Raw genomic sequence first — 24,390 nt, 5'->3', positions numbered from 1 at the left:
CTGGGTCTGATCCTCAGCACCACGCAAAAATAAATAAAGACACTGTGTTTTCATCTACAATTAAATAAATATTTAAAAGAAAAAAAAAAAGAAGGCTAATAATCCAGTAACTACAGAAATATTTTCTAGAAGTAAAGATGTCAAGCCATTCCATAAGAATGAAACAGTGGTATTAAGGTAGATGCTTACCAAGTTCAACTTTCCAATTTTAACAAGTTCTTCTCCGTCAATTGTAGTTTCTTTCATATGTATTGTAACAGAGAAAACTGAGTGGGAACGACTAGAAAACAAGACCACATTGCCCATTCATTATAAAGTAAAATATTGTTTGCTTCCTATAAAACACTAAGACCCAGAAAAGACCAAAATCCATAAGGGTAAAGAAAAATATTATCAGACAGGAGATATCATTAAGATTTTAGAGAAGACAGAAGGTATAGAACAATGAGTAGGTTTTTCCTTTTTTATATATACTGCCTATAGGGAAGACCCCAATAAGAAGCTACCTGAAAATAACCTAAAATAATTATTAACTAGAATTTTTAGACACACCTGGAAAATGGGTATGTGGTGGGATCAGAATAATTACTTGGTGTGTCAGAGCAGAAGGCTCCCAATCAATCAACCTATTTGTAAGAACCACTTGAAATATGTCATTACCATAAATTCAGATACCACTAGGCAAGCCATCAGATCACTCTTCCTCCATGTCTACTGTTGTGTACAAGTATATTTCTGTTTTGAAAATGTTATCAGAAATAAGTAACTCCTTCTCCTAAACAGCAGAAATAGTAAATAGCATGCCTACAAAAACACCATAAAATAATCCCTGCTAGACCATAAAGTGTTCAAAAGTATACCTTAAGCTAAATACTGACATTTAAGTATTTATCTGAGGAAAACAAAAATCATATAGATGACCAAAGACATCCTTCTTTTCTGTATTAAAATGTGCACTTGGTGAACATCACTGTGTTTGTTAATGTCATTGACGGTTGGCAGAGAATATGATAATGTTTAATTTTCTTCTTTGTGCTTTCATATTATTTTTAAAAGTTTATAAGCATTATTTTTGTACATTGTGGTGGCTGGGTGCTATAGCTCAGTGCTTGCCTAAAATGTATGAGGTCCTGGATTCGATCACCAGTATTACCAAAACAAAACAAACAAACATACCTAGGAATGTAATCCACACACCTTGAATCATCCCAATTGGATTTCCCCTAATTTCCTAACTAAGAAAATGGAGCTAGGATGGAAACTATGGCTTTCTTACCTAGAGTATGCATTCATCAAAGTTGCTGCAGTTGTTCTTTTTGCTGCCCCCTTCTCCAAAATTTGATAGACTTCATCCTTGTTATGTACAGTAACTTCTTCTAAACCTTTGATTATCACTCCCCTCTGATCAAATATCAAAAGAACATCAATTAATTTGGTTTTTTTTTTAAAGGACACTGACTTCTTAAAGCCTTACACATTAAAATATGGAAACATATCATTCTCAAAGACAGTTACCTTGTTGCGGGGATCATCAAACATCTGTAGTCTCTCAGAAACATCAGAAGATGGATTAAGAAGATCAAAAAGTTCTTCATTATAGATTTCCAACAGAGACACTTTGACTGAAAATTCAGTACCATTATCAGTAAGTTTCTCAAAAATTTGATGAAGGGTTCGAGGAATGATACCAGCCAAAGGATCCTGAAATTATGTAATGAGGATTAAAATAAATGAAGAATGCCATTTACTATGGCACTTAAAACTCATATAACTATAAAGGATCTCCTTTACATTATATTTAAACAGAAGTACAATCACCCTCTGTGCCCACTGGCTCTGCCTTTTACCAAATATGGATAGAAAATATTAGGAAAAAAATTGTAATTTTATATTTTGTATTTCCTAAGCATGATGGCATATGAGCAATTTACATAGCATATACATTATATTAAATATTATAAGTAATCTAAAGATGATTTAAGGTATACAGGAGATATACCTTAAATCATCTTTAAGCATTCAATGACAAACATAATGATGTTCACCAAGTGCCATTAATACAGAAAAGAAGGATGTCTTTGATCATCTATATGATTTTTTTCCCTCAGATAAATGCTTAAATTCCTAGGTATGTTTGTTTGTTTTGTTTTCTTTTGGTAATACTGGTGATTGAATCCAGGACTTCATACATAGGTTATATATAAATATAACATTTGACTTAAGGGGCTTGAGCATCCTCAGATTTTGGCACAAACCATGAAACTAGCAATGTGTGCATACATAGGGGACATAGCAGGAAGGTTATCCTGGAACAAACTCCTGTGGATACTGAGAGATACTGTATACTAAAGAAAGTTAAAAACAAACAACTTAATGTTAGACAACTCATTTTCAACAGTCTGTTCAACAGTATTCTCCAAACATTGCACAAATATGTCTTACTGTTTATCCATCTTCTATCTGAGCATTACAGAAACCAATTAAATCATACTACTTATAAAACCAAATTCAAGGCCATTTTTTTTCCAATCTTTTTGTAGGCTTCTGACCTGGATCCGGAGCCCAGGTGTCTGTGCTGTGCAGAATATGAAAACAAACCACAGGGAGAATGCTGACAACCTTGAGAGCCAGGAAATGGAACTGAGGATCCCAAGTAGCCCTACTCCTGAGAACCAGGAAATGGATCACTAAGCAATGCTGAGCTGACGTGGATCTGGGGCAAACAGTCTGGGCCTCTCAGAACACACTCTGAGCCCGGATCGGCTGAATTCAAGCTCCCGTTCGCCTGCTTCCCGCAGACAAACAGCTGTGACTCAGCACTAATCCATCCGGCTGAAACAACTACTCAGCACTTCTGATCCTACGGAGGTAAATGCCTACCGAGCCTTCATAGGTAGTGGCCACAGGTTTGAAACGGGGCTTGGGAGAGACAGTAAGGACCCACCCGCTGCATTGGTCGCCCGGCAAAGGGAAACGAACTGTCGCCATTTGCAAGAGATACCACCATGGCAGAGAACTGACGTCATCAGACTGCGGCGGAGGAGATAACCTCATTGAAACCTGCGGCTACAGGTGTGTAATTCCCTAGCCTTCCCTCTCCACACATCGGGGAAACCTTAAGGGCCCCTCCCAGCTCTCCCGGGAGCACGATAGCCAGACCAAGGGAATCAGAGGTGGCGCGGGACCCGCGACGCGGAACTACCGCTCCCACCAGTGCTGACAGCTGAGGTCTCTTGAATCAGCTACCGGGGGAGTGGCTACCAGAGGGCAAGTAAAATTCGCTGAGGATTCTCAGCCCCAAGCTCTACAAACTTAGGGTCTGAGGGAATGGCAAACTGGAAGAGTGTGCCCAGTCGTTCATGAAAACAGGGTTCCCGGGAGCAGCAGACCTGGCGTGTAACCAGTATTGTGGTGAGCGGCACCCGTGAGAGGGGCCTGGCTAGATGAAAAGTGGAAAGTGACTAGACACAAGAGGAGGCCCTAGGCACTCAGGATTGGAGACTCGCCCAGTCTGGGAGGAGGTACTGCACAGTGATTGGTTCCCCCGTATTGACAGGAGAAACTTGACCTGGAGGGCACAGCGCCACCTACTGGAAGAGAAGTTAATCAAACTCTAAGAATGCATTTATTAGTTTTTTTTTTCTTTTTTTCTCTTCTCTTTTTTTTTGATTTGGGTTTTTCTTTCATTTTCATTTTTCTTTCTTGTTGTTTTATTAAATTTTTTTTTACAATTTTTTTAAATTTTTTTTTCTTCTAATTTTAATTTTAATTTTTTTTATTATTTAAAAAAAATTTTTTTTCTTTTTTTATTTCCTTTTTTTTCTTCTTTTGTCTTTTCATTTCTTTTCAATTATCTTATCCCCCTTCCTTGAATTCTACCTGCTTACTCTCATTCTCTTTAGTGACTTCTTCCCTTCCCTTCTAATACCTTTCCTCCCAAGCATCTAATAAATTTATAGGAGTAAACAGTAACTCATCAAACAGAACAAGAAGTAACATGAGCAGCTTCAAAAAGCAAGGAAGAAAAGGAGTACAAACAATGCAGGACAGCCTAAATATTCAGGAGGACCTAGAGTCATCAGAAAAATGGTCATATAAAGAACTCAAGGAACACCTTAGACAGATGGAATGGAACCTTAAAGAGGATACAAGACAGCAAATTCAAGCAGTGAAAGAACACATTGAGAATGAATTACATAAACAGATAAAAGAAGAAGTTAAGCATCTCTATCAGGAGATAGAGATTATAAAAAATAATCAAACAATAATTCTAGAAATGAAGGAAACGATAAACCAAATTAAAAACTCAATCGAGAGTATCACTAACAGAGTGGAGCAAGTAGAAGCCAGAACATCAGATAATGAAGACAAAATATATCATCTTGAAAAGAGTCTAGCCAACTCAGAAAGGCTGGTAAAAAATCATGACAAAAACATCCAAGAGTTATGGGATAACATAAAAAAATCAAACTTACGAGTCATCGGGATAGAAGAAGGTACAGAGATTCAAACCAAGGGAATGAGTAACCTGCTGAATGAAATAATTACAGAAAACTTTCCAGAAATAAAAAAGGAAACAGATATACAAATTGAAGATGCATACAGGACACCGAGCACACAAAATCACAGTAGACCAACGCCAAGACACATTGTTATGAAGATATCCAATATACAGAACAAAGAGAAAATATTAAAAGCTACAAGAGAAAGGAGACAGATTGCATTCAGGGGTAAACCAATAAGATTAACAACGGGGGTTGGGGATGTGGCTCAAGCGGTAGCGCGCTCGCCTGGCATGCGTGCGGCCCGGGTTCTGATCCTCAGCACCACATACAAACAAAGATGTTGTGTCCGCCGAAAACTAAAAAAATAAATAAATATTAAAAAAAAAAAAAAAGATTAACAACGGATTTTTCATCACAGACACTGAAAGCAAGAAGGTCATGGAACAATGTATTTCAAACACTGAAAGACAACGGATGCCAACCAAGAATTCTGTATCCAGCAAAATTAAGCTTCAGGTATGACAACGAAATAAAAATCTTTCATGATAAACAAAAGTTAAAAGAATTTGCAGCCAGAAAACCAGCATTGCAAAGCATTTTGAGCAAAACACTACACGAGGAAGAAATGAAAAACAATAACCAAAACCATCAGTAGGAAGTGCCTTGGTAAAGACAGAGGGCGAGGGGAAAGATAATCATGGAGAAACAAACTAAATTTTTTTAAAAAAGGATAAATAATCAAACATGGATGGAAGTACAAACCATATATCAATAGTAACTCTGAATGTTAATGGCTTAAACTCTCCAATAAAGCGACATAGGCTGGTATCATGGATTAAAAAAACAGATCCAACAATATGCTGCCTCCAGGAGACACATCTGATTGGAAAAGACATACACAGGCTGAAGGTGAAAGGATGGGAAAAAATATACCATGCACACGGTCCTTGTAAGCAAACAGGGGTGGCCATCCTCATATCGAATAAAATCGACTTCAAGACTAAGTTAATCAAAAGGGATAAGGAAGGACATTATATACTGTTAAAAGGAACCATTGACCAACAAGACATAACAATTATCAATATTTATGCACCAAATAATGGTGCTGCGACATTCATAAAACAAATTCTCCTCAAGTTCAAGAATCAAATAGACCACAACACAATAATTATGGGTGACTTCAACACACCTCTCTCACCATTGGACAGATCCTCCAAACAAAAGTTGAATAAAGAAACTATAGAACTCAATATCACAATCAATAACCTAGACTTAACTGACATATATAGAATATATCAACCAGCATCAAATGGATATACTTTTTTCTCAGCAGCACATGGATCCTTCTCAAAAATAGACCATATATTATGCCATAGGGCAACCCTCAGTAAATATAAAGGGGTGGAGATAATACCACGCATTTTATCTGATCATAATGGAATGAAACTGGAAATCAATGATAAAAGAAGGAAGGAAAAATCCTACATCACATGGAAAATAAACAATATGTTACTGAATGATCAATGGGTTACAGAAGACATAAAGGAGGAAATCAAAAAATTCTTAGAGATAAATGAAAATACAGACACAACATATCGGAATTTATGGGACACAATGAAAGCAGTTTCAAGAGGAAAATTCATCGCCTGGTGGTCATTCCTCAAAAAAAGAAAAAACCAACAAATAAATGAGCTCACACTTCATCTCAAAGCCCTAGAAAAGGAAGAGCAAAACAACAGCAAATGTAGCAGAAGGCAAGAAATAATTAAAATCAGAGCAGAAATCAATGAAATTGAAACAAAAGAAACTATTGAAAAAATTAACAAAACTAAAAGTTGGTTCTTCGAAAAAATAAATAAGATCGACAGACCTTTAGCCCTGCTAACGAAGAGAAGAAGAGAGAGAACTCAAATTACTAACATATGGGATGAAAAAGGCAATATCACAACAGATGCTACAGAAATACAGAAGACAATTAGAAATTATTTTGAAAACCTATATTCCAATAAAATAGAAGATAGTGAAGACATCGATAAATTTCTTAAGTCATATGATTTGCCCAGACTGAGTCAGGAGGATACACACAATTTGAACAGACCAATATCAATGGATGAAATTGAAGAAGCCATCAAAAGACTACCAACCAAGAAAAGCCCAGGACCGGATGGGTATACAGCGGAGTTTTACAAAACCTTTAAAGAAGAATTAATACCAATACTTTTCAAGTTATTTCAGGAAATAGAAAAAGAGGGAGCTCTTCCAAATTCATTCTATGAGGCCAACATCACCCTGATTCCGAAACCAGACAAAGACACCTCAAAGAAAGAAAACTACAGACCAATATCTCTAATGAACCTAGATGCAAAAATCCTCAATAAAATTCTGGCAAATTGAATACAAAAACACATCAAAAAAATTGTGCACCATGATCAAGTAGGATTCATCCCTGGGATGCAAGGATGGTTCAATATACGGAAATCAGTAAATGTTATTCACCACATCAATAGACTTAAAGATAAGTACCATATAATCATCTCGATAGACGCAGAGAAAGCATTCGACAAAGTACAGCATCCCTTTATGTTCAAAACATTAGAAAAACTAGGGATAACAGGAACTTACCTTGACATTGTAAAAGCTATCTATGCTAAGCCTCAGGCTAGCATCATTCTGAATGGGCAAAAGTTAAAGGCATTCCCTCTAAAATCTGGAACAAGACAAGGATGCCCTCTATCACCACTTCTATTCAATATAGTTCTCGAAACACTGGCCAGAGCAATTAGACAGACGAAAGAAATTAAAGGCATAAAAATAGGAAAAGAAGAACTTAAATTATCACTATTTGTAGATGACATGATTCTATACCTAGAAGACCCAAAAGGGTCTACAAAGAAACTACTAGAACTAATAAATGAATTCAGCAAAGTGGCAGGATATAAAATCAACATGCATAAATCAAAGGCATTTCTGTATATCAGCGACAAAACTTCTGAAACGGAAATGAGGAAAAACACTCCATTCACAATATCCTCAAAAAAAAGTACTTGGGAATCAACCTAACAAAAGAGGTGAAAGATTTATACAATGAAAACTACAGAACCCTAAAGAGAGAAGTAGAAGAAGATCTTAGAAGATGGAAAAATATACCCTGTTCATGGATAGGCAGAACTAACATCATCAAAATGGCGACATTACCAAAAGTTCTCTATAGGTTTAATGCAATGCCAATCAAAATCCCAACGGCATTTCTTGTAGAAATAGATAAAGCAATCATGAAATTCATATGGAAAAATAAAAGACCCAGAATAGCAAATGCAATTCTAAACAGGAAGTGTGAATCAGGCGGTATAGCAATACCAGATTTCAAACTATATTACAGAGCAATAGTGACAAAAACAGCATGGTACTGGTACCAAAACAGGCGGGTGGACCAATGGTATAGAATAGAGGACACAGAGACTAATCCACAAAGTTACAACTATCTTATATTTGATAAAGGGGCTAAAAGCATGCAATGGAGGAAGGATAGCATCTTCAACAAATGGTGTTAGGAAAACTGGAAATCCATATGCAACAAAATGAAACTGAATCCCTTTCTCTCGCCATGCACAAAAGTTAACTCAAAATGGATCAAGGAGCTTGATATCAAATCAGAGACTCTGCGTCTGATAGAAGAAAAAGTTGGCTCCGATCTACATATTGTGGGGTCCGGCTCCAAATTCCTTAATAGGACACCCATAGCATAAGAGTTAATAACAAGAATCAACAAATGGGACTTACTTAAACTAAAAAGTTTTTTCTCAGCAAGAGAAACAATAAGAGAGGTAAATAGGGAGCCTACATCCTGGGAACAAATTTTTACTCCTCACACTTCAGATAGAGCCCTAATATCCAGAGTATACAAAGAACTCAAAAAATTAGACAATAAGATAACAAATAACCCAATCAACAAATGGGCCAAGGACCTGAACAGACACTTCTCAGAGGAGGACATACAATCAATCAACAAGTACATGAAAAAATGCTCACCATCTCTAGCAGTCAGAGAAATGCAAATCAAAACCACCCTAAGATACCATCTCACTCCAGTAAGATTGGCAGCCACTATGAAGTCAAACAACAACAAGTGCTGGCGAGGATGTGGAGAAAAGGGTACACTTGTACATTGCTGGTGGGACTGCAAATTGGTGCGGCCAATTTGGAAAGCAGTTTGGAGATTCCTGGGAAAGATGGGAATGGAACCACCATTTGACCCTGCTATTGCCCTTCTCGGACTATTCCCTGAAGACCTTAAAAGAGCATGCTACAGGGATACTGCCACATCGATGTTCATAGCAGCACAATTCACAATAGCTAGACTGTGGAACCAACCCAGATGCCCTTCAATAGATGAATGGATAAAAAAAATGTGGCATCTATACACAATGGAGTACTATGCAGCAATAAAAAATGACAGAATCATAGAATTTGCAGGGAAATGGATGGCACTAGAGCAGATTATGCTTAGTGAAGCTAGCCAATCCCTAAAAAACAAATACCAAATGTCTTCTTTGATATAATGAGAGCAACTATGAACAGAGCAGGGAGGAAGAGCAGGAAGAAAAGATTAACATTAAACAGAGACATGAGATGGGAGGGAAAGGGAGAGAAAAGGGAAATTGCATGGAAATGATGGGAGACCCTCATTGCTATATAAAATTACATATAAGAGGTTGTGAGGGGAATGGGAAAATAAACAAGGAGAGAAATGGATTACAGTAGATGGGGTAGAGAGAGAAGATGGGAGGGGAGGGGAGGGGGGATAGTAGGGGATAGGAAAGGTAGCAGAATACAACAATTACTAATAGGGCATTATGTAAAATTGTGGATGTGTAACCGACGTGATTCTACAATCTGCATTTGGGGTAAAATTGGGGGTTCATAACCCACTTCAATCTAATGTATGAAATATGATATGTCAAGAGCTTTGTAATGTTGTGAACAACCAATAAAATAAATAAATAAATAAATAAATAAATAAAACCAAATTCAATTATCCTATCCAATTATCCTCATGAAAATGTAATACGTTCATTTTAGTCAGAAAAAAAACAGGGATGTTTCTCAACTATCAAAGCATCCTTAATAAAACTGTTAAAAGTCTCTATAATTTGAAGTGATATGTCTATTCTATATCTTATAATGATTATAATTCTAAAACTTTATCACCCATGTATAGAATATGCTGACAGCTCAGCTATGTTACCACTAAAAAAAGGACTTATCTAATACTCAATAATTCGAAGAATTAAGTTATTAAACACATTTGGTGAAAATCTTTGTGAAATATTCTATATGCTTTCTTCAAAACTAAACCATATAATGGTCTTAATTTCTTGAACAGTCAAGGTCATCATTAATAAAACACCATACTGCTCTTTGTAACTTTCATTACCTCATTGTAAAATCCTTTCCTGTAAGTTCTATTCATGCTCCAACTTTTCCACAATACAGAAGTCCCCTTTCTTATTCACAGTTTTGTTTTCTGTGGTTTCAGCTACTCATGATCAACCACAGTCCAAAATATTAAATGGAAGATTCCAGAAATAAACATTTTATTACAATTTAAACTGTGCACCATTCTGAGTAGCATGGTGAAATCTTACACCATCCAGACAGGGACATGAAATCATCCACTTATCCAGCACATCCAACAATATATGCTTCCTGCCTATTAGTCTCTGGTAGCCCTGTTGGTTATTAGATCAACTGCCCTAGGATTCAGGTACCACTAATTTTATTTAGTAATGTCCCCCAAAGCATTAAGGGTATCAGTGGTAGCAATTTGGAAATGTCAAAGAGAGGCCGTAAAGTGCTTCCTTTAAATGAAAAGGTGAAAAGTACAATAAGATATTTAGAGAGAGACCACAGTCACAAAACTTTTATTATAAAACATTATTGTCATAATTATAATGTGTCATAATGCCATAATTATTCTATTTTATTATTAGTAACTGTGCCTTACTCTTGCTGTGCCCAATTTATAAAACAAAAGAAAGGATTTTGCAGTGAGGCAATGAAAGTTACAAAGAACAGTATGATACCCCAGTCCTAAATTCATGTTTGACATGGGTTTTCTGAACTTCTCTATTTCATGAGAGACTCACACACAAGTTTTATTCTGCTAAATTTCTGCCATATTAGAGATAAATGTGTTATAAAAAATACCTCCTCCCAGGTATATGTTTCATTAGGTGACCTTTCACCTTCCATAGTAAAGGTTTTTCCAGTACCGGTTTGGCCATACCTGTCAAGATTAACAAAGTGTTTGATTAAAAACAAATACATAAACCTTTTCATAAATTTGAAAAAACACATACATATAAATTTTCTTCAACTTACGCAAAGATAGTACAATTATAGCCCATAATAACTTCATCCAGAATTGGACAAACAACACTGCGGTAAACATCGATTTGTTTAGTAGATGCTCCAAAAACCTATTAAGATAAAGAAATTTCTTAAAGAAAATGTAAAAGATATTCATTTTAATAATTTTACTTGTAATATGTTAACTAATTCAGCTCATGAGAAATCACTTAACAACTGGAAGAGATAACTGAAATTCATAAGAGTAGGCCATTTTCCAGGAGAAATATGTACATTAGGATTACTCTATAATAGTGAATAATTAAAAAGCAGCACCCTTTTATAAGAAAGTAAGTACCATGTCAAAAGTATATGTTTTCCTTGAACTCTTATCAGCCAATCCTCCAGTTCGTACACTAACTTCTTTTCGAACGTGATCACACTCCACTACTGAATGGGCATTAACTTTCCGCTCTGCCAAATTAAATGGTCTGTAAAAACAAAAACCCAAAGTTATTCAAGAACTCTTAATTTGGGATGGGGATGTGGCTCAGTGGTAGAGAATTTACTTGGCATGCATGACGCCTTGGGTTCCATATCATAACCACAAAAAACAACAAGAGTTTTATCAATGGCATTTTCACTAACAACATTGTTAAGAAAAATGTGAAGGGGCTTGGAATGTGGCTCAGGTGGTACCGTGCTCGCCTGGCATGTGTGAGGCACTGGGTTCGATCCTCAGCACCACATAAAAATAAAATAAAGATATTGTGTTCACCTAAAAAAAAAAAAGAAAGAAAAAGAAAAACGTGAAATATGAAGCTGTGACTCACTGTTGGTAATGAGGATTAAGTGGGGACTAAATGCTAAAGCAGAGAAAATTATAAGGATTTAGTCCCAGAAATAAAATTCTTTTTTAAAAAATTTTCAAAGATATATAAAACATTACAATCCTAACAGTTTTGCAGGATGTGGTGGCACACAGCTATAATTCCAGTCATTCAGGAGGCTGAGGCAGGAACAATGCAAGTTTGAGGCCAGTCTCAGTAACTTTGTGAGACCCTGTCTCAAATAAAAAATAAAAAGTACTAGGGATGTAGCTCAATGGTAAAATGTCCTTGGGCTCAACCTCCAGTATGGTTTCCCCCCAACCAAATTCTAACAGTTTCTTCGAGTGGATGCTAAGTTGTCAAAAATGCTGTGTCCCCCACCCCAGAATTCTATTTTCACTATTTTTACAATCTAATCAAGTTAGGTTATGATGGCATAGAAAGAACAGGTCAATTTTTATTCAAAATGCAAAACTTCCAGTGTATATCTGGCATAAAATAAAAAGTAGATAAAAAATAATGACAAATATGTTGAGCACCATGTGCCAAGTACTCATTGTTCCCAATACTTAATATGTGCTAACTCACTTTGTCCTCACAACACTGTAACATTTATAGTATCACTAGATTCATTTTTCAAATGAAAAAACTGGAATAGAAGGGCTATATTGCTCAAACATATAGGATCACTGATCTTCATTCTATTGAACTGCCTAAAAAAAGGTATTTCACTTAGAAGATTATTTCTTCCCAGGACACTTCCCTCCCCCACTTGTCTAAAGATCACACTGAATTGTGCCCTATATTCCTAAAGCACCTTTTAGGTACCCCTTTCTTTCTTTAAAAAATAAAATAAATATGTGTATTAGTTTTAGGTGGACACAATATCTTTATTTCATTTATTTATTTTTATATGGTGCTGAGGATCGAACCTGGTACCTCACACATGCTAGGCAAAAGCACTCTGCCACTGAGCCATAACCCAGCCCTTATTTATCCTTTCTTAAACATCACTTCTCATATAATAATTTGCCACTGTTTCATAGTAGACCTCAGACTGCTAGGGAAAGAAATCCTGTTTAGTTTACTGTTTCCCTGGGGCTCACTACTATGCTTAGCATACAATAGGTTCTCAAATATTTGTGTTACTACTTTACTCAATAAATGTCATTCTAGGGGCTGGGGTTGTGGCTCAGCGGTAGAGAACTCGCCTCTCACGTGTGAGACCCTGGGTTTGATCTTCAGCACCACATAAAAAAAAATAAACAAAATAAAGATATTGTGCCCATGTATAACTAAAAATATATTTTTTTAAAAATGTCATTCTTTTTTTTTAAATTTTAATATTTATTTTTCAGTTATCGGCAGACACAACATCTTTGTTGGTATGTGGTGCTGAGGATCGAACCCGGGCCGCACGCATGCCAGGCAAGCGCGCTACTGCTTGAGCCACATCCCCAGCCCTAAAAAATGTCATTCTAAGAGGAATGATGGGGAACCTAAAAAGAATCACAGTCCACTGAGCACCATCCATTAAGACATTTATACACATAATGCACAGTTGGGCCAAAGGGAACAACCTGATATTCCAAGTTCATTTCCCTCACTGAGTAGTGTACATTTTGGAAGGAACAGCCAAATAGGAAATTATCTTCCCCTTATCACTAGACAACCCAAGTTACCATTTATTTTAAAAGGATATCCTCAACTCCCCATAGCATACCCCATGTCATTAGCTTACATATATATTTTTTATATTTGCAAACTCCATCTTATTGTGTGGTTTTTTTGGGGTGTGTGTGTGTGTGTGTGTGTGTGTGGTTAATTCACAATCTGGTACATATAGGCAGTTAAAATTGGTTACCATTACTCATCAGAAGCCACTTTGTATAACAGGCTTCATGAAAACATCATAAAACAGAATATGTAGTAACAATTTCTTAATGGTTGTAAACATTCATGTTTCTAAGAAAACAACTTTACATATACATGTTGGTTTTTTTTTGTTTTGTTTTGTTTTGTTTTTTTTTTGGTGCTGAGGATTGAACCCAGGGCCTCGAACATGCTAGGCAAGTGCTCTACCACTGAGCCACAATCCTAGCCCACTTATACATGTATTTTAAGAAAGCTATACCTGTTACATAAACTCAGACAACAGGGGCTGGGGATGTGGCTCAAGTGGTAGCGCACTCGCCTGGCATGCGTGCGGCCCGGGTTCGATCCTCAGCACCACATACAAACAAAGATGTTGTGTCCGCCGAGAACTAAAAAATAAATATTAAAAACAAACAAACAACAACAAAAAAAAAACTCAGACAACAGAAGGAGTGTGCTATTTCACTAGCTTACTTTTGAGTGATCAGAAGACCAAATATGTGGGCTCAATGGTAGAGCGTTTGACTCACACATGTGTGGGGCACTGGATTCTATCCTCAGCACCACATAAATAAATAAAATAAAAGTATTATGTCCATCTATGACTAAAATTTTTTTTAATTAAAAAAAAAAGAAGACCAAATTTGTGATATCAGGAAACTGAACAATTCCCAGAAAACATCTCATAATGATATCATTTGCCAATTGTACTAAGCCTACACAATGCATACAACACAAATGAATATGCAATATTATTAAACATTCTACTTATTCGGAGATAGGCTAAGAGAATATCAACAAGTGGGGTGAACTGCTCTCCTATGGCTAAAGCCAATTACTCTATTATGCCTCATATCCCTGAACTCCCTTGCCTGGGCACATGATTAAGTTACCAAGTAAATACGAATCAAGTTGTCAGAATTGAGTCATAGGAAATTCATATAGATCACACATTCCTAAAAGTCATCAAAACTCCTAGAGGAGCTTTTGGAACTATCTGTACTAGTAGAAAGAGTACTGCCGAGCCACTATTTTCCTATCCAGATTTCCCTAGCTAATTCAAAACTGCAAAATTACCACTGATTACGCTAACAAACACATCAATTTGTTGGTCTCAGTATAAAAATTTAAACAACCAAAATGGTGAGGAAAGAGAGATTAATGATTTTTTTAAAAAATTTTTTTAAAGTTCTATCCTGTGGAGAAGTATAAAATTCAGTCTACGAATAGTCATCAAGTGCTATTATATGGCAGCTACTGGGAATATAGCAGTGAACCAAACAAAATTTAAAACAAACAAAATATAAAGTTCCTGTTCTTAGGGAAATTTTAATCTAATGGTGGGTAAAGAGGGAAAGACAATCATCAAATAAACAAATAAATATATTAGGTGTTGATAAGAAATGAAAATACAGCATATGAAGGGGGATAGGAAATGATGATAGGGAAGACAGGTGGGTGCTACTTTATGCTAGTCAAGAAATGCTTCTGATTGATAATATTTAAAATCTAAAATATGCAACCTAGGGGCTGGGGATGTGGCTCAAGCGGTAGCACGCTCGCCTGGCATGTGTGCGGCTCAGGTTTGATCCTTAGCACCACATACAAACAAAGATGTTGTGTCCACCGAAAACTAAAAAAAATAAATAAATATTAAATAAATAAATAATAAAATAAAATATGCAACTTAGTGAAGCCCTAAGCAACTTATTTCAAAATAAAAACTAAGAAAGGGCTATTTTGCGGGCTGGGGATGTGGCTCAAGGGGTAGCGCGCTCGCCTGGCATGCGTGCGGCCCGGGTTCGATCCTCAGCACCACATACAAACAAAGATGTTGTGTCCACCGAGAACTAAAAAAATAAATAAATATTTTGAAAAAGAAAAGAAAGAGCTATTTTGCAATTTAAATTCTATTTCTAACTCAATGGCAAAGTGTCCCTGGTTTCAATACCCAATACCCACCCACCCCACCCCCACCCCTGGCCCCAGCCCGCCACCAATCTAAAACCTGAAGGAATAAAACAAACAAAACCCACAAGAAAAACATTAAAATGTGAGGGAGCCATTCATTGTAGATCTTTGGGAGGAAAAGCTTTTCTGGTAAAGAATAGAAATTGCAAAGGCCTCTAGGCACAGCGGGTCCACAATCCCAGAGACTCTGGAGGCTGAGGCAGGAAGATTACAAGTTCCAGGCTAGCCTTGGCAAATTAGGGAAAACCTGTCTTAAAGTTAAAAAAAAAAAAAAAAAAAAGAGGTAGGGGTGTAGTTAAGTGATAAAGAACACAAGTTAAATCCCCATTATCACTCCCCCTAAAATAGAGAGAAAGAAAAGAAATCCCAAAGGTACTGAGATAAAAGTATAGTAGATGCATTAAAAAAAAAAAAAAAAAAAAAGTGTGTGTACTTAAGTGACCAAGAATCAAAGAAGAAATCACAAGGGAAATGAGAAAATACAAGACAAATGAAATTAAAACAACATATCAAAACTGATAAGATACAGCAAAAGCATTGCTAAAAGGAAACTTTATAGCTATAAATCCTATATTAAGTCCTATATTAAAAAAGCAGGAGCTGGGCATGGAGATGCACACCTGTAATCCTAGCAACTTGGGAAGTGGAGGCAAGAGGATTGCAAACTTGAGGCCAGCCTTGGAAATTCAGTAAGATGCTGTCTCAAAAAATAAAAAAGGCTGGGAATGTAACTCAGTGGTTGGGCACCCCTAAGTTCAACCATCAATACCAAACAAACAAACAGGAAAGATCTCATATCAACACTCTATTTTTGCAATTTAAGGAACTAGAAAAAGAATGAATTAATCTCAAAGACAGGAGAAGAAAGAAAATAATGAAGATTAAAGATAAAACAGAGAAAAGGAAAATAATATAGAAAATTAATGAAACAAAAAGCCAATTCCTCAAAAAGATCAACAAAGTTGACATATAGCTAGATCAACTATGGAAGAAAAGGCTCAAATTACTAAAATCAAAAGTGAAAGTGGGAACATTACTACTGACTCTATAGAAGTAAAAAGGATTGTTAATTGTTATGAACAATTGCACACCAACAACTATAACCGAAATGAACAAATTCCTAGAAATATAAAACCTATCAACACTAAACCACAAAAAATAGAAAATCTGACCTATAAGTAGTTGGTAAGCAGATTGAAGCAATAATCAAAAATATGCCAAAGGCCTAGACTAATGAGTTCAAGGTAATTTCTACCAAACATTTCAAAAAAGAACTAGTACCAAATCTTCTCAAATTGAAGATGAGAGAATATTTCCTAACTCATTCTATGAGAACAGCATTACCTTAATACCAAAGTCAAAAACACCATTTGAAATCTACAGATAAGTAGATCTTATGGACACTGATTCAAAAATGCTCCACAAGGGGATAAGAGTATAGCTTAATGGTAGAGCACATAACTAGCTTGTATGAGGCTCTGGATTTCATATCCAGCACAGGGGAAAAGAAAGGCTCACCAAAATACTAGTAAACTGAACTCAGTAGCATATTAAAAAGATTATATACACTCCCAAATGGGAATCATCCCCAGAATGCAAGGATGGTTAAACACACAAAACCTGATTGATGTGATACAGAATGAAGGGGGGGGGGACATAGAATCACATCAACTGGTACAGAAAAGAGTATTTGACAAAAAACCCTTTCATGATAAAAACAATGAATGGGGAAATAGAAGGAAAAGTACATCAACATAGTAAAAGTCATACGTGAAAAATCTACCAGAAATATCACACTCAATGGTCAAAGACTGAAAGCTTTTCCTTTAAGATCAAGTGCAGGGGCTGGAGTTGTGGCTCAGGGGTAGAGCGGCCTAGCACATGCAGGCTCTGGGTTTGATCCTCAGCATCACATAAAAATAATAAAGGTATTTGCCCAACTACAATTATAAATAAATAAATAAATAAATAAATAAATAAATAAATAAATAAGATCAAGTGCAGAGCAAACTGGGCATGGGTGGAACATGCCTGTAATCCCAAACTCCTGAGGCTAAGATAGGAGAATCCTAAATTCTGGGCTAGTCTTTTTTTTTTTTTTTTTAATATTTTTTAGTTACAGATGGATATAATATTTTTATTTTATGTATTTATTCTTATGTGGTGCTGAGGATTTAAGCCAGTGCCTCATGTGTGCTAGACAAGCATTCTACCACTGAGCTACAACCCCAGCCCCCTGGGCTAGTCTTGGCAACTTAATGAGACCCTGACTAAAAAAAAAAAAAAAAAAAAAATAGGGCAAGGGATATAGCTCAGCAGTGGAGCACTGCCTAGCATGCATGAAGCGCTAAATTTAATCCCCAGCACTGCCAAAAATAAAAAGAGCTGGGGGGGGGGGGTGCTGGGGTTGTGGCTCAGTGGCAAAGTGCTTCCTTTAGACGTGGGAGGCAGGGACTCTCAGCACCGCACAAATAAATGAACAAAATAAAATTTAAAAGGTCTATCAACAACTAAAAAATATATTAAAAAAAAAAAAAAAAAAAAGAACCAGGGATGTAGCTCAGTGGTAGAGCTCCCCTGAGTTCAATCCCCAATAACTGGGAAGAAAAAAAAAAAGCAAAGATGTCCACTTTCACCAGTTTTATTCAGCAAAGTTCAGGAAGTTCTAGGCAGAAAAAATAAATAAAAGACATTTAGCTGCAGAGGAAGAAGTAGAATTATCTCTGTTCAAAGATGATATTTTATATGTGGAAAGCCCTAAAAATTCCACAAAAAAATGTTTAATAAATGTATTCAGGGCTGGGTTGGGGCTCAGTGGCAGAGCACTTGCCTAGCATGTGTGAGGCACTGGGTTCCATCCTCAGCACCACATATAAATAAATAAAAAAAAATAAAGGTACATCAACAACTAAAAAGTATTTTTAAAAATGAATTCAGCGGGGCTGGGGATGTGGCTCAAGCGGTAGCGCGCTCGCCTGGCATGCGTGCGGCCCGGGTTCGATCCTCAGCACCACATACCAACAAAGATGAACTAAAAAATAAATATTAAAAATTCTCTCTCTCTCTCTCTTAAAAAAAAAAATGAATTCAGCAAAGTATAGAGTCAACATGCAAAAAAGTCAGTTGCATTTCTACATATTAAAAAGGAAGTTACAAAAACAGCTCCGTTTAAAATAGCATCAAGAAGAATCCAATACTTACGAATTAATTTAACCAAGGATGTAAAATGATCAACATAATATATCATATTAATACAATGAATGAAAACACTCACAGGATCACCTGGGTTGTACTTAAAAATGAAACATATCTATGTTCATGAACTGGAGGAGTAATATTAAGACATTAAGCCAAGTGTGGTAATCCCAGTGACTCTGTAATCTCAGTGACTCAAGAGACTAAGGCAGGAGGATTGCAAGTTCAAGGCCAGCCTCAGCAACTGAGGCTCATCGAGACCCTGTCTCAGAGTAAAAAAAAATAAAAAGGGCTGGGTATAGTTCAGTGGTTAAGTATCCCTGGGTTCTATCCTCAATACCAAAAAGTATAAAAAAAAAAAAAAAAAAAAAAAGATATATACTCAAAGTGATCTACAAATTGAACATAATCCCTATTAAAATCTCAATGGCATGTTTTGCAGAAATAGAAAAAGTCATCCTAAAAGTCATATGGTGTCTCTAGATAACCAAAATAATCTTGAAGAAGAAAGCTGGAGGACTCATAATTTTTGATTTCCAAACTTACTACAAAGTTATAATAAGCAAAATTGTCAGGTAATGGCATAAAGACAGACAAATAGACAAAAGGATTAGAATAGAAAACCCAGAAATAAATCCTTTCATATATGGGCAAATGATTTTTTACAAGGAAGACAAGACCATTCAGTAGGGAAAGAGTCTTTTCAACAAATGGTGGGGAAAACTGGACATCCACATGCAAAAGAATGAAGTAACTTATAATGGATCAGACTTTAAATCTTTAAACCTATAACTCTAAAAACTCTTAGAAGAAAGCATAAGGCAAAAACTTCATGAGAATGAACTTTTCAGTGATTTCTTGGATGTCACACCAAAAGCAAGGCAACAATGAAAATAAACAATTGGACCTAATAAAAAATTTAAAATTGTAGGCATCAAAAGACTGTATCATTGGCATGTAATCCCAGCAACTCATGAGGCTGAGGCAGCAGGATCACAATTCCAAAGCCAGCCTCAGAAAATGCGCAAGGCCCTAAGCAACTTAGTGAGACTCTGTCTCAAAAAATTAAAAGGGCTAGGGAGGCCACTCAGTGGTTAAATGCCCTTGTCAATCAACAAGGCATACAAAAAGGCAATCCTCAGAATGGGCTAAAAATTGTGCACATCATACATCTGAAAAGGGATTAATATAATATTCAGAATATGTAAAGAACTAAAAGTGAACAACAAAACAAATCCAATTAAAAAAATGGGCAAAGGACTTAGACATTTTTCCAAAGAAGATATACAAATGGCCAATAAGTATATCAAAAGATGCTTAACATGATTAATCATTAGAGGAATGCAATAAAAAAAAAATAATGAAATACCCCACATCATACCCATTAGGATGGCTACTATCAAAAAAAGCAGAAAATAATAAATGTTAATACAGACACGAATTAATACCGACACGAAGAAAGTGAAACACTTGTACTGTGTGAGAAATGTAAAATGATGTAGCTACTGTGGAAAACAGGATATTAGCTTCTCAAAACAATTAGCAATAGAATTATCATATGATCTAGCAATCCTAATTCTGGCTAAATACCCAAAATAACTGAAAACAGGGTCTCAAAAGAGATATTTGTATACTCATGTTCCTAGTTGCATTATTCACAATAGCTAAAATATGGAAGAAACCCAAGTGTCCATAAACACATAAATGAAGAAACAAAGTGTGATACATACATACTACGGTGTACTACATAGCCTTAAACATAAAACTAATTCTGACATGTACTACAACATTCATGAACCTTAAGGACATTATTCAAGTGACATAAATCCATCACAAAAGGATAAATACTACATTATGATTCCACTTATATGAGGTACTGAGTGGAAAAACCATGGACAGGGGCGGGGGAAAGGGGGAAATGTGGAGTTACAGTGAGTATAGAGTTTTAGTTTTTCAAGATGAAGAATTATGCAGACGGATGAAGATGATGGGTGCACAATATTATGAATATATTAAATGCTACTGAAGTTGTTTCCTTAAAAGGATTAAGGTGGTAAATTTTATGTTATATGCATTTGGAATATTTTAAAAACTGGGGGAATAGAAAAGAGGGAAGTTGTTGGAAGGGGGAATACAGGAGGTCTGTATAAAATCTGGCTCTTGCCCTGCCAAAGATCTAGAATAATTTTTACAGTTTTTAAAGTATTGTTCAAAAAAATAAAACCAGAGAATATGTCACTGAGACCATGTGGAGCCTGCAAAGTATTTAAATAAAATACTTATTTATCCAGACTCTTTACAGAAAAGATTTGCCAATCCCTGAAGGCATAGTAATTCATGTTATTATTTATTTATGCTTAATGACAGACTTGCACCAGGAAGGCAATCTGAAAGAGAAAAGCCTAACCAGAAAAGAAAAAGTAGAAACCCTCTCTATATAAAAATTATTGTACATGTTAGATCTGAGCATTTTTCATTGGTGATAAAGTAAAAAAACCTCCTTCAGGCTGGGGCTGGCATGTGTGAGACACTGGGTTTGATCCTCAACACCACCTAAAAGTAAATAAATAAAATAATGGTATTGTGTCCATCTACAACTTAAAAAAAAAGTAGATATTAAAAAAAAAAAAGGTAAGGCTTGAAATATATTAAGATAATAAACATCAAGGTCAAGAAAATGGTTAACTGTGGATGGATGAGGAGGCATAGGGAGAGGTCCATGGGAGACTCCAGCTATAAGGATTATTATGTTTCTTAATTTGGATGATAGATACACAATGTTTGCTACAGTGTTCTTCATAACTTTTTATAATTCTGAAATCTTTTTTCTACAGAAGGCACATTTCCTTATATTTAGACATCAAAATAAAAAAACTACATTTGGAAAAAAAAAATTTTAAAGCCCAAGAACCTCAACTAGCAAGTGTCATCATTGACTAGGCTTAAGGTTCCTACATAATTTCCTCTCTGACACCTAGTTTGGAAACTCAGTGATCACCGTAGATACCTACAATTCAAGTCACCAGATTTGAGTTAACCAAAATCAAAGAGTGTTTGTTGATATAGGTTTTTTAAATAACCTTTTAATTTTAGGATACTTCTGGGTACAGAAAAGTAGCAAGAGCAACTTTTAACAACAGCAACAAAAACAGAAACACAGATACATATACACTATACGTGAAGAGGCTCTAAGAAACTGAATAATTCAATCTCTAATTAAGCAGCAGTTTCTACAACAATTATGTTCTTCTTCTACTAGTTAAATTGGGGCGCAGTGGCGCACTTCTGTAATCTCAGCTACTTGAGAGGGTGAGGCTGAAGGATCCCTTGATCCCAAGAGTTAATGCCAGCCTGACAAAATATCGAGACCCCAGTTTCTTAAAGAACACAAAGATTGAGAAGTTATCTGGAAAACACTCAGGAGGGAGTTGAACACACCCCTAAACAACCCTCATCCAGAAAATTCTGTCTCCTTTGGTATATGAACAAATGATTCCACAAAGGAAAGTCAAGTTGCCGCACAACCAGACACCTACACTAACTTAAGCTGTCTAGTTCTTCTGGTAACTTGCAATGTTTAAATTCAGCAAGGTTGGGACTGGGGATGTGGCTCAAGCGGTAGCGCGCTCGCCTGGCTTGCTTGCGGCCCTGGTTTGATCCTCACCACCACATACAAACAAAGATGTTGTGTCCGCCGAAAACTAAAAAATAAATATTAAAAAAAAATATCTCTCTAAAAAAAAAATCAGCAAGGTTTACTTAACAGAGATGTAAAAGATACTGCATTTAGAATAGTTAAAGAAAGTAAGCAATTACTTTTTTCGAAGTGATGGGAGATAACCCCAAGATAAACGCTAATCAATCTGCAAAGTAGGTATGCAGTGCTATCTCTAAATTGACAAAATGCATGGAGTAGCAACCGCATAAAACTGACACCTAAGTCTTTATCGATGTTAGTTCAAAAATAACGCACCTTCCCGTAAAGAACAATGATCAAAAAATCTCCTGAATAGCAGTTTAACCATAACCTGTAAAAAGCATCCTTTTTTTCGCCTGAAAAACAGACCCTACTTTACATCTTACACCAACTAGTATCATTCTTATTGAGCAGAACGTAACCATATACAGACCGAGAAACCCGTAAGCCGGATGCCCTCGGAAAACGCAAACAAAACTCTTCTCTCCTGGAACTGCGCAGGAGGGAGCCCAGCAGCAAAGACCGACTCTCAGAATCCAATAGGTCTCTCTTACCTGCATCTCACCACCACCTGAATGTTCCTCCCTTTCTCCTCTTTCTTCTTCGCGGAGGAATTTATCTGGGACGCCATGACTGTCCCCGCCAAAAAAATCAAGGCCTGGCGGCGGACTAGGGGGCTGTGGTGCTCGAAGAGGTTCGGCGACCTCTGTGGGCCCGCGTGCTTGCCTCCTCCGCCGGTTGCTGGCGCGGACAGGAGGACCGACGCACGCAGCTAGCCGTCCCGGATCTCCACCCAGGACTCTGACTGGCGGTGGGTGACCTGTCCCGCACTAGCCGGACAGAATACCCAATCTTGTCACTGCCCAGAAACTCTGCAACGACTCGGCGCCACAATTTGAAACAGGAGCCTATTTGCCAAGCCAATAGTAGCGCGGGCGCGCAAAGCACCATGGGACGTGACGTCATCGACGGATTCCCCCGCCTAAGGGGCGTGGCCCGCGGGAAAGTGAAAAACCCGTCTGTCCGCGCGCCCCCGGAACTCGTAGTCGGGGGAGAGAGATCTGGGGTCAAAGCGTCACCTTCAAGCTTGGTCTTACATAACGTTGTTAAACCAAAATTCCCTTAACTACAAAATGGAAATAATAGTAGCCATCTCAGAAGGTTATGGTGAGAATTAATGAGCTTGTGCGGCTCAGTAGCTTAGATCAGCACTTTATAGTAAGTGCACAGGAAAGGCCAACCGTGGTTGTAACTACAAGAAATTTTTAATTTAAAGAGAGTGGTATTGGAGTACAGAAGAGAAGTCGGAAACGAACCGAACTTCCGGAGACAGTCCAGAATAATTAGGAAGTGTTAAGAGGTAAAACTATCACAATCGTGATGAAATAGACATGATGAGTGTCATGGATGGACTCTGAACTTTATCCTTTAGCAGACAAGAAGTCTCGCTAAATGATCCCAAACAAGAAAGCAAGAGTGGATTCGTGATTTTTGGAACAACCCCGGTGCAGCGCCAGACACACCGCAGTCCTCTGGCGTCCGGAGGAGGTTACGCAAACACGCAGCAGCGGCCTACAAAACCCAGCATGCCTTGCTCACCCGCGCCTGCCAGTCTCAGGCGGCCTCCGGCCTTCTGTAGGCGCTCTGTGAGCGTCTTTGATTCGCCCAGTTAAGGTGTGGGTCGCTGGGTCTGGAAATGCTGAAATCTGTCGCTACGCGGTAGTCAGTTTCAGGAACCTAACTCACCGGAACCTAGCTGTTGTTGGGGCCTCATAAGTAACGGCTGGGTGCGCTAGAAAGCTGTCATGTCCCTTAAGCATCTAACGTTCAGACCCCGGCTCATCTCTCTTCTGCAGTCTGTCAGCTTATAGCTTAGGTGGCTCACTGACGTCTCAAAGTGGACATAGGTAAAACGGAGGTCTGTACCCCCTTACCTCCACCCTAATCTTTCTCATCTGGACAATTGGTG

At 37.1% G+C, this 24,390-nt stretch overlaps 1 protein-coding gene across 1 annotated transcript in view; it reads right to left on the bottom strand.

Annotated features, from left to right (window-relative positions):
• The window catches only part of KIF11 (kinesin family member 11), a 58,338-nt gene extending 35,041 nt beyond the window's left edge, over positions 1-23,297 (bottom strand). The window contains exons 1-7 of the mRNA XM_081268564.1: positions 22,976-23,297; positions 11,212-11,344; positions 10,887-10,984; positions 10,713-10,791; positions 1,516-1,701; positions 1,277-1,401; positions 190-280 (exon numbers count right to left, since the gene is read on the bottom strand). Of these exons, the coding sequence (XP_081124690.1) occupies positions 190-280; positions 1,277-1,401; positions 1,516-1,701; positions 10,713-10,791; positions 10,887-10,984; positions 11,212-11,344; positions 22,976-23,052 (789 nt within the window). The 5' untranslated portion in view covers positions 23,053-23,297. The remainder of the gene's footprint in view (positions 1-189; positions 281-1,276; positions 1,402-1,515; positions 1,702-10,712; positions 10,792-10,886; positions 10,985-11,211; positions 11,345-22,975) is intronic.
• Positions 23,298-24,390: the final 1,093 nt, after the last annotated feature.

This window comes from Spermophilus citellus, assembly GCF_964194105.1.
Source record: "Spermophilus citellus genome assembly, chromosome: 15".
In the NCBI taxonomy this organism is placed as follows: domain Eukaryota; kingdom Metazoa; phylum Chordata; class Mammalia; order Rodentia; family Sciuridae; genus Spermophilus; species Spermophilus citellus.
This window is presented reverse-complemented; position numbering and strand designations above follow the sequence as displayed.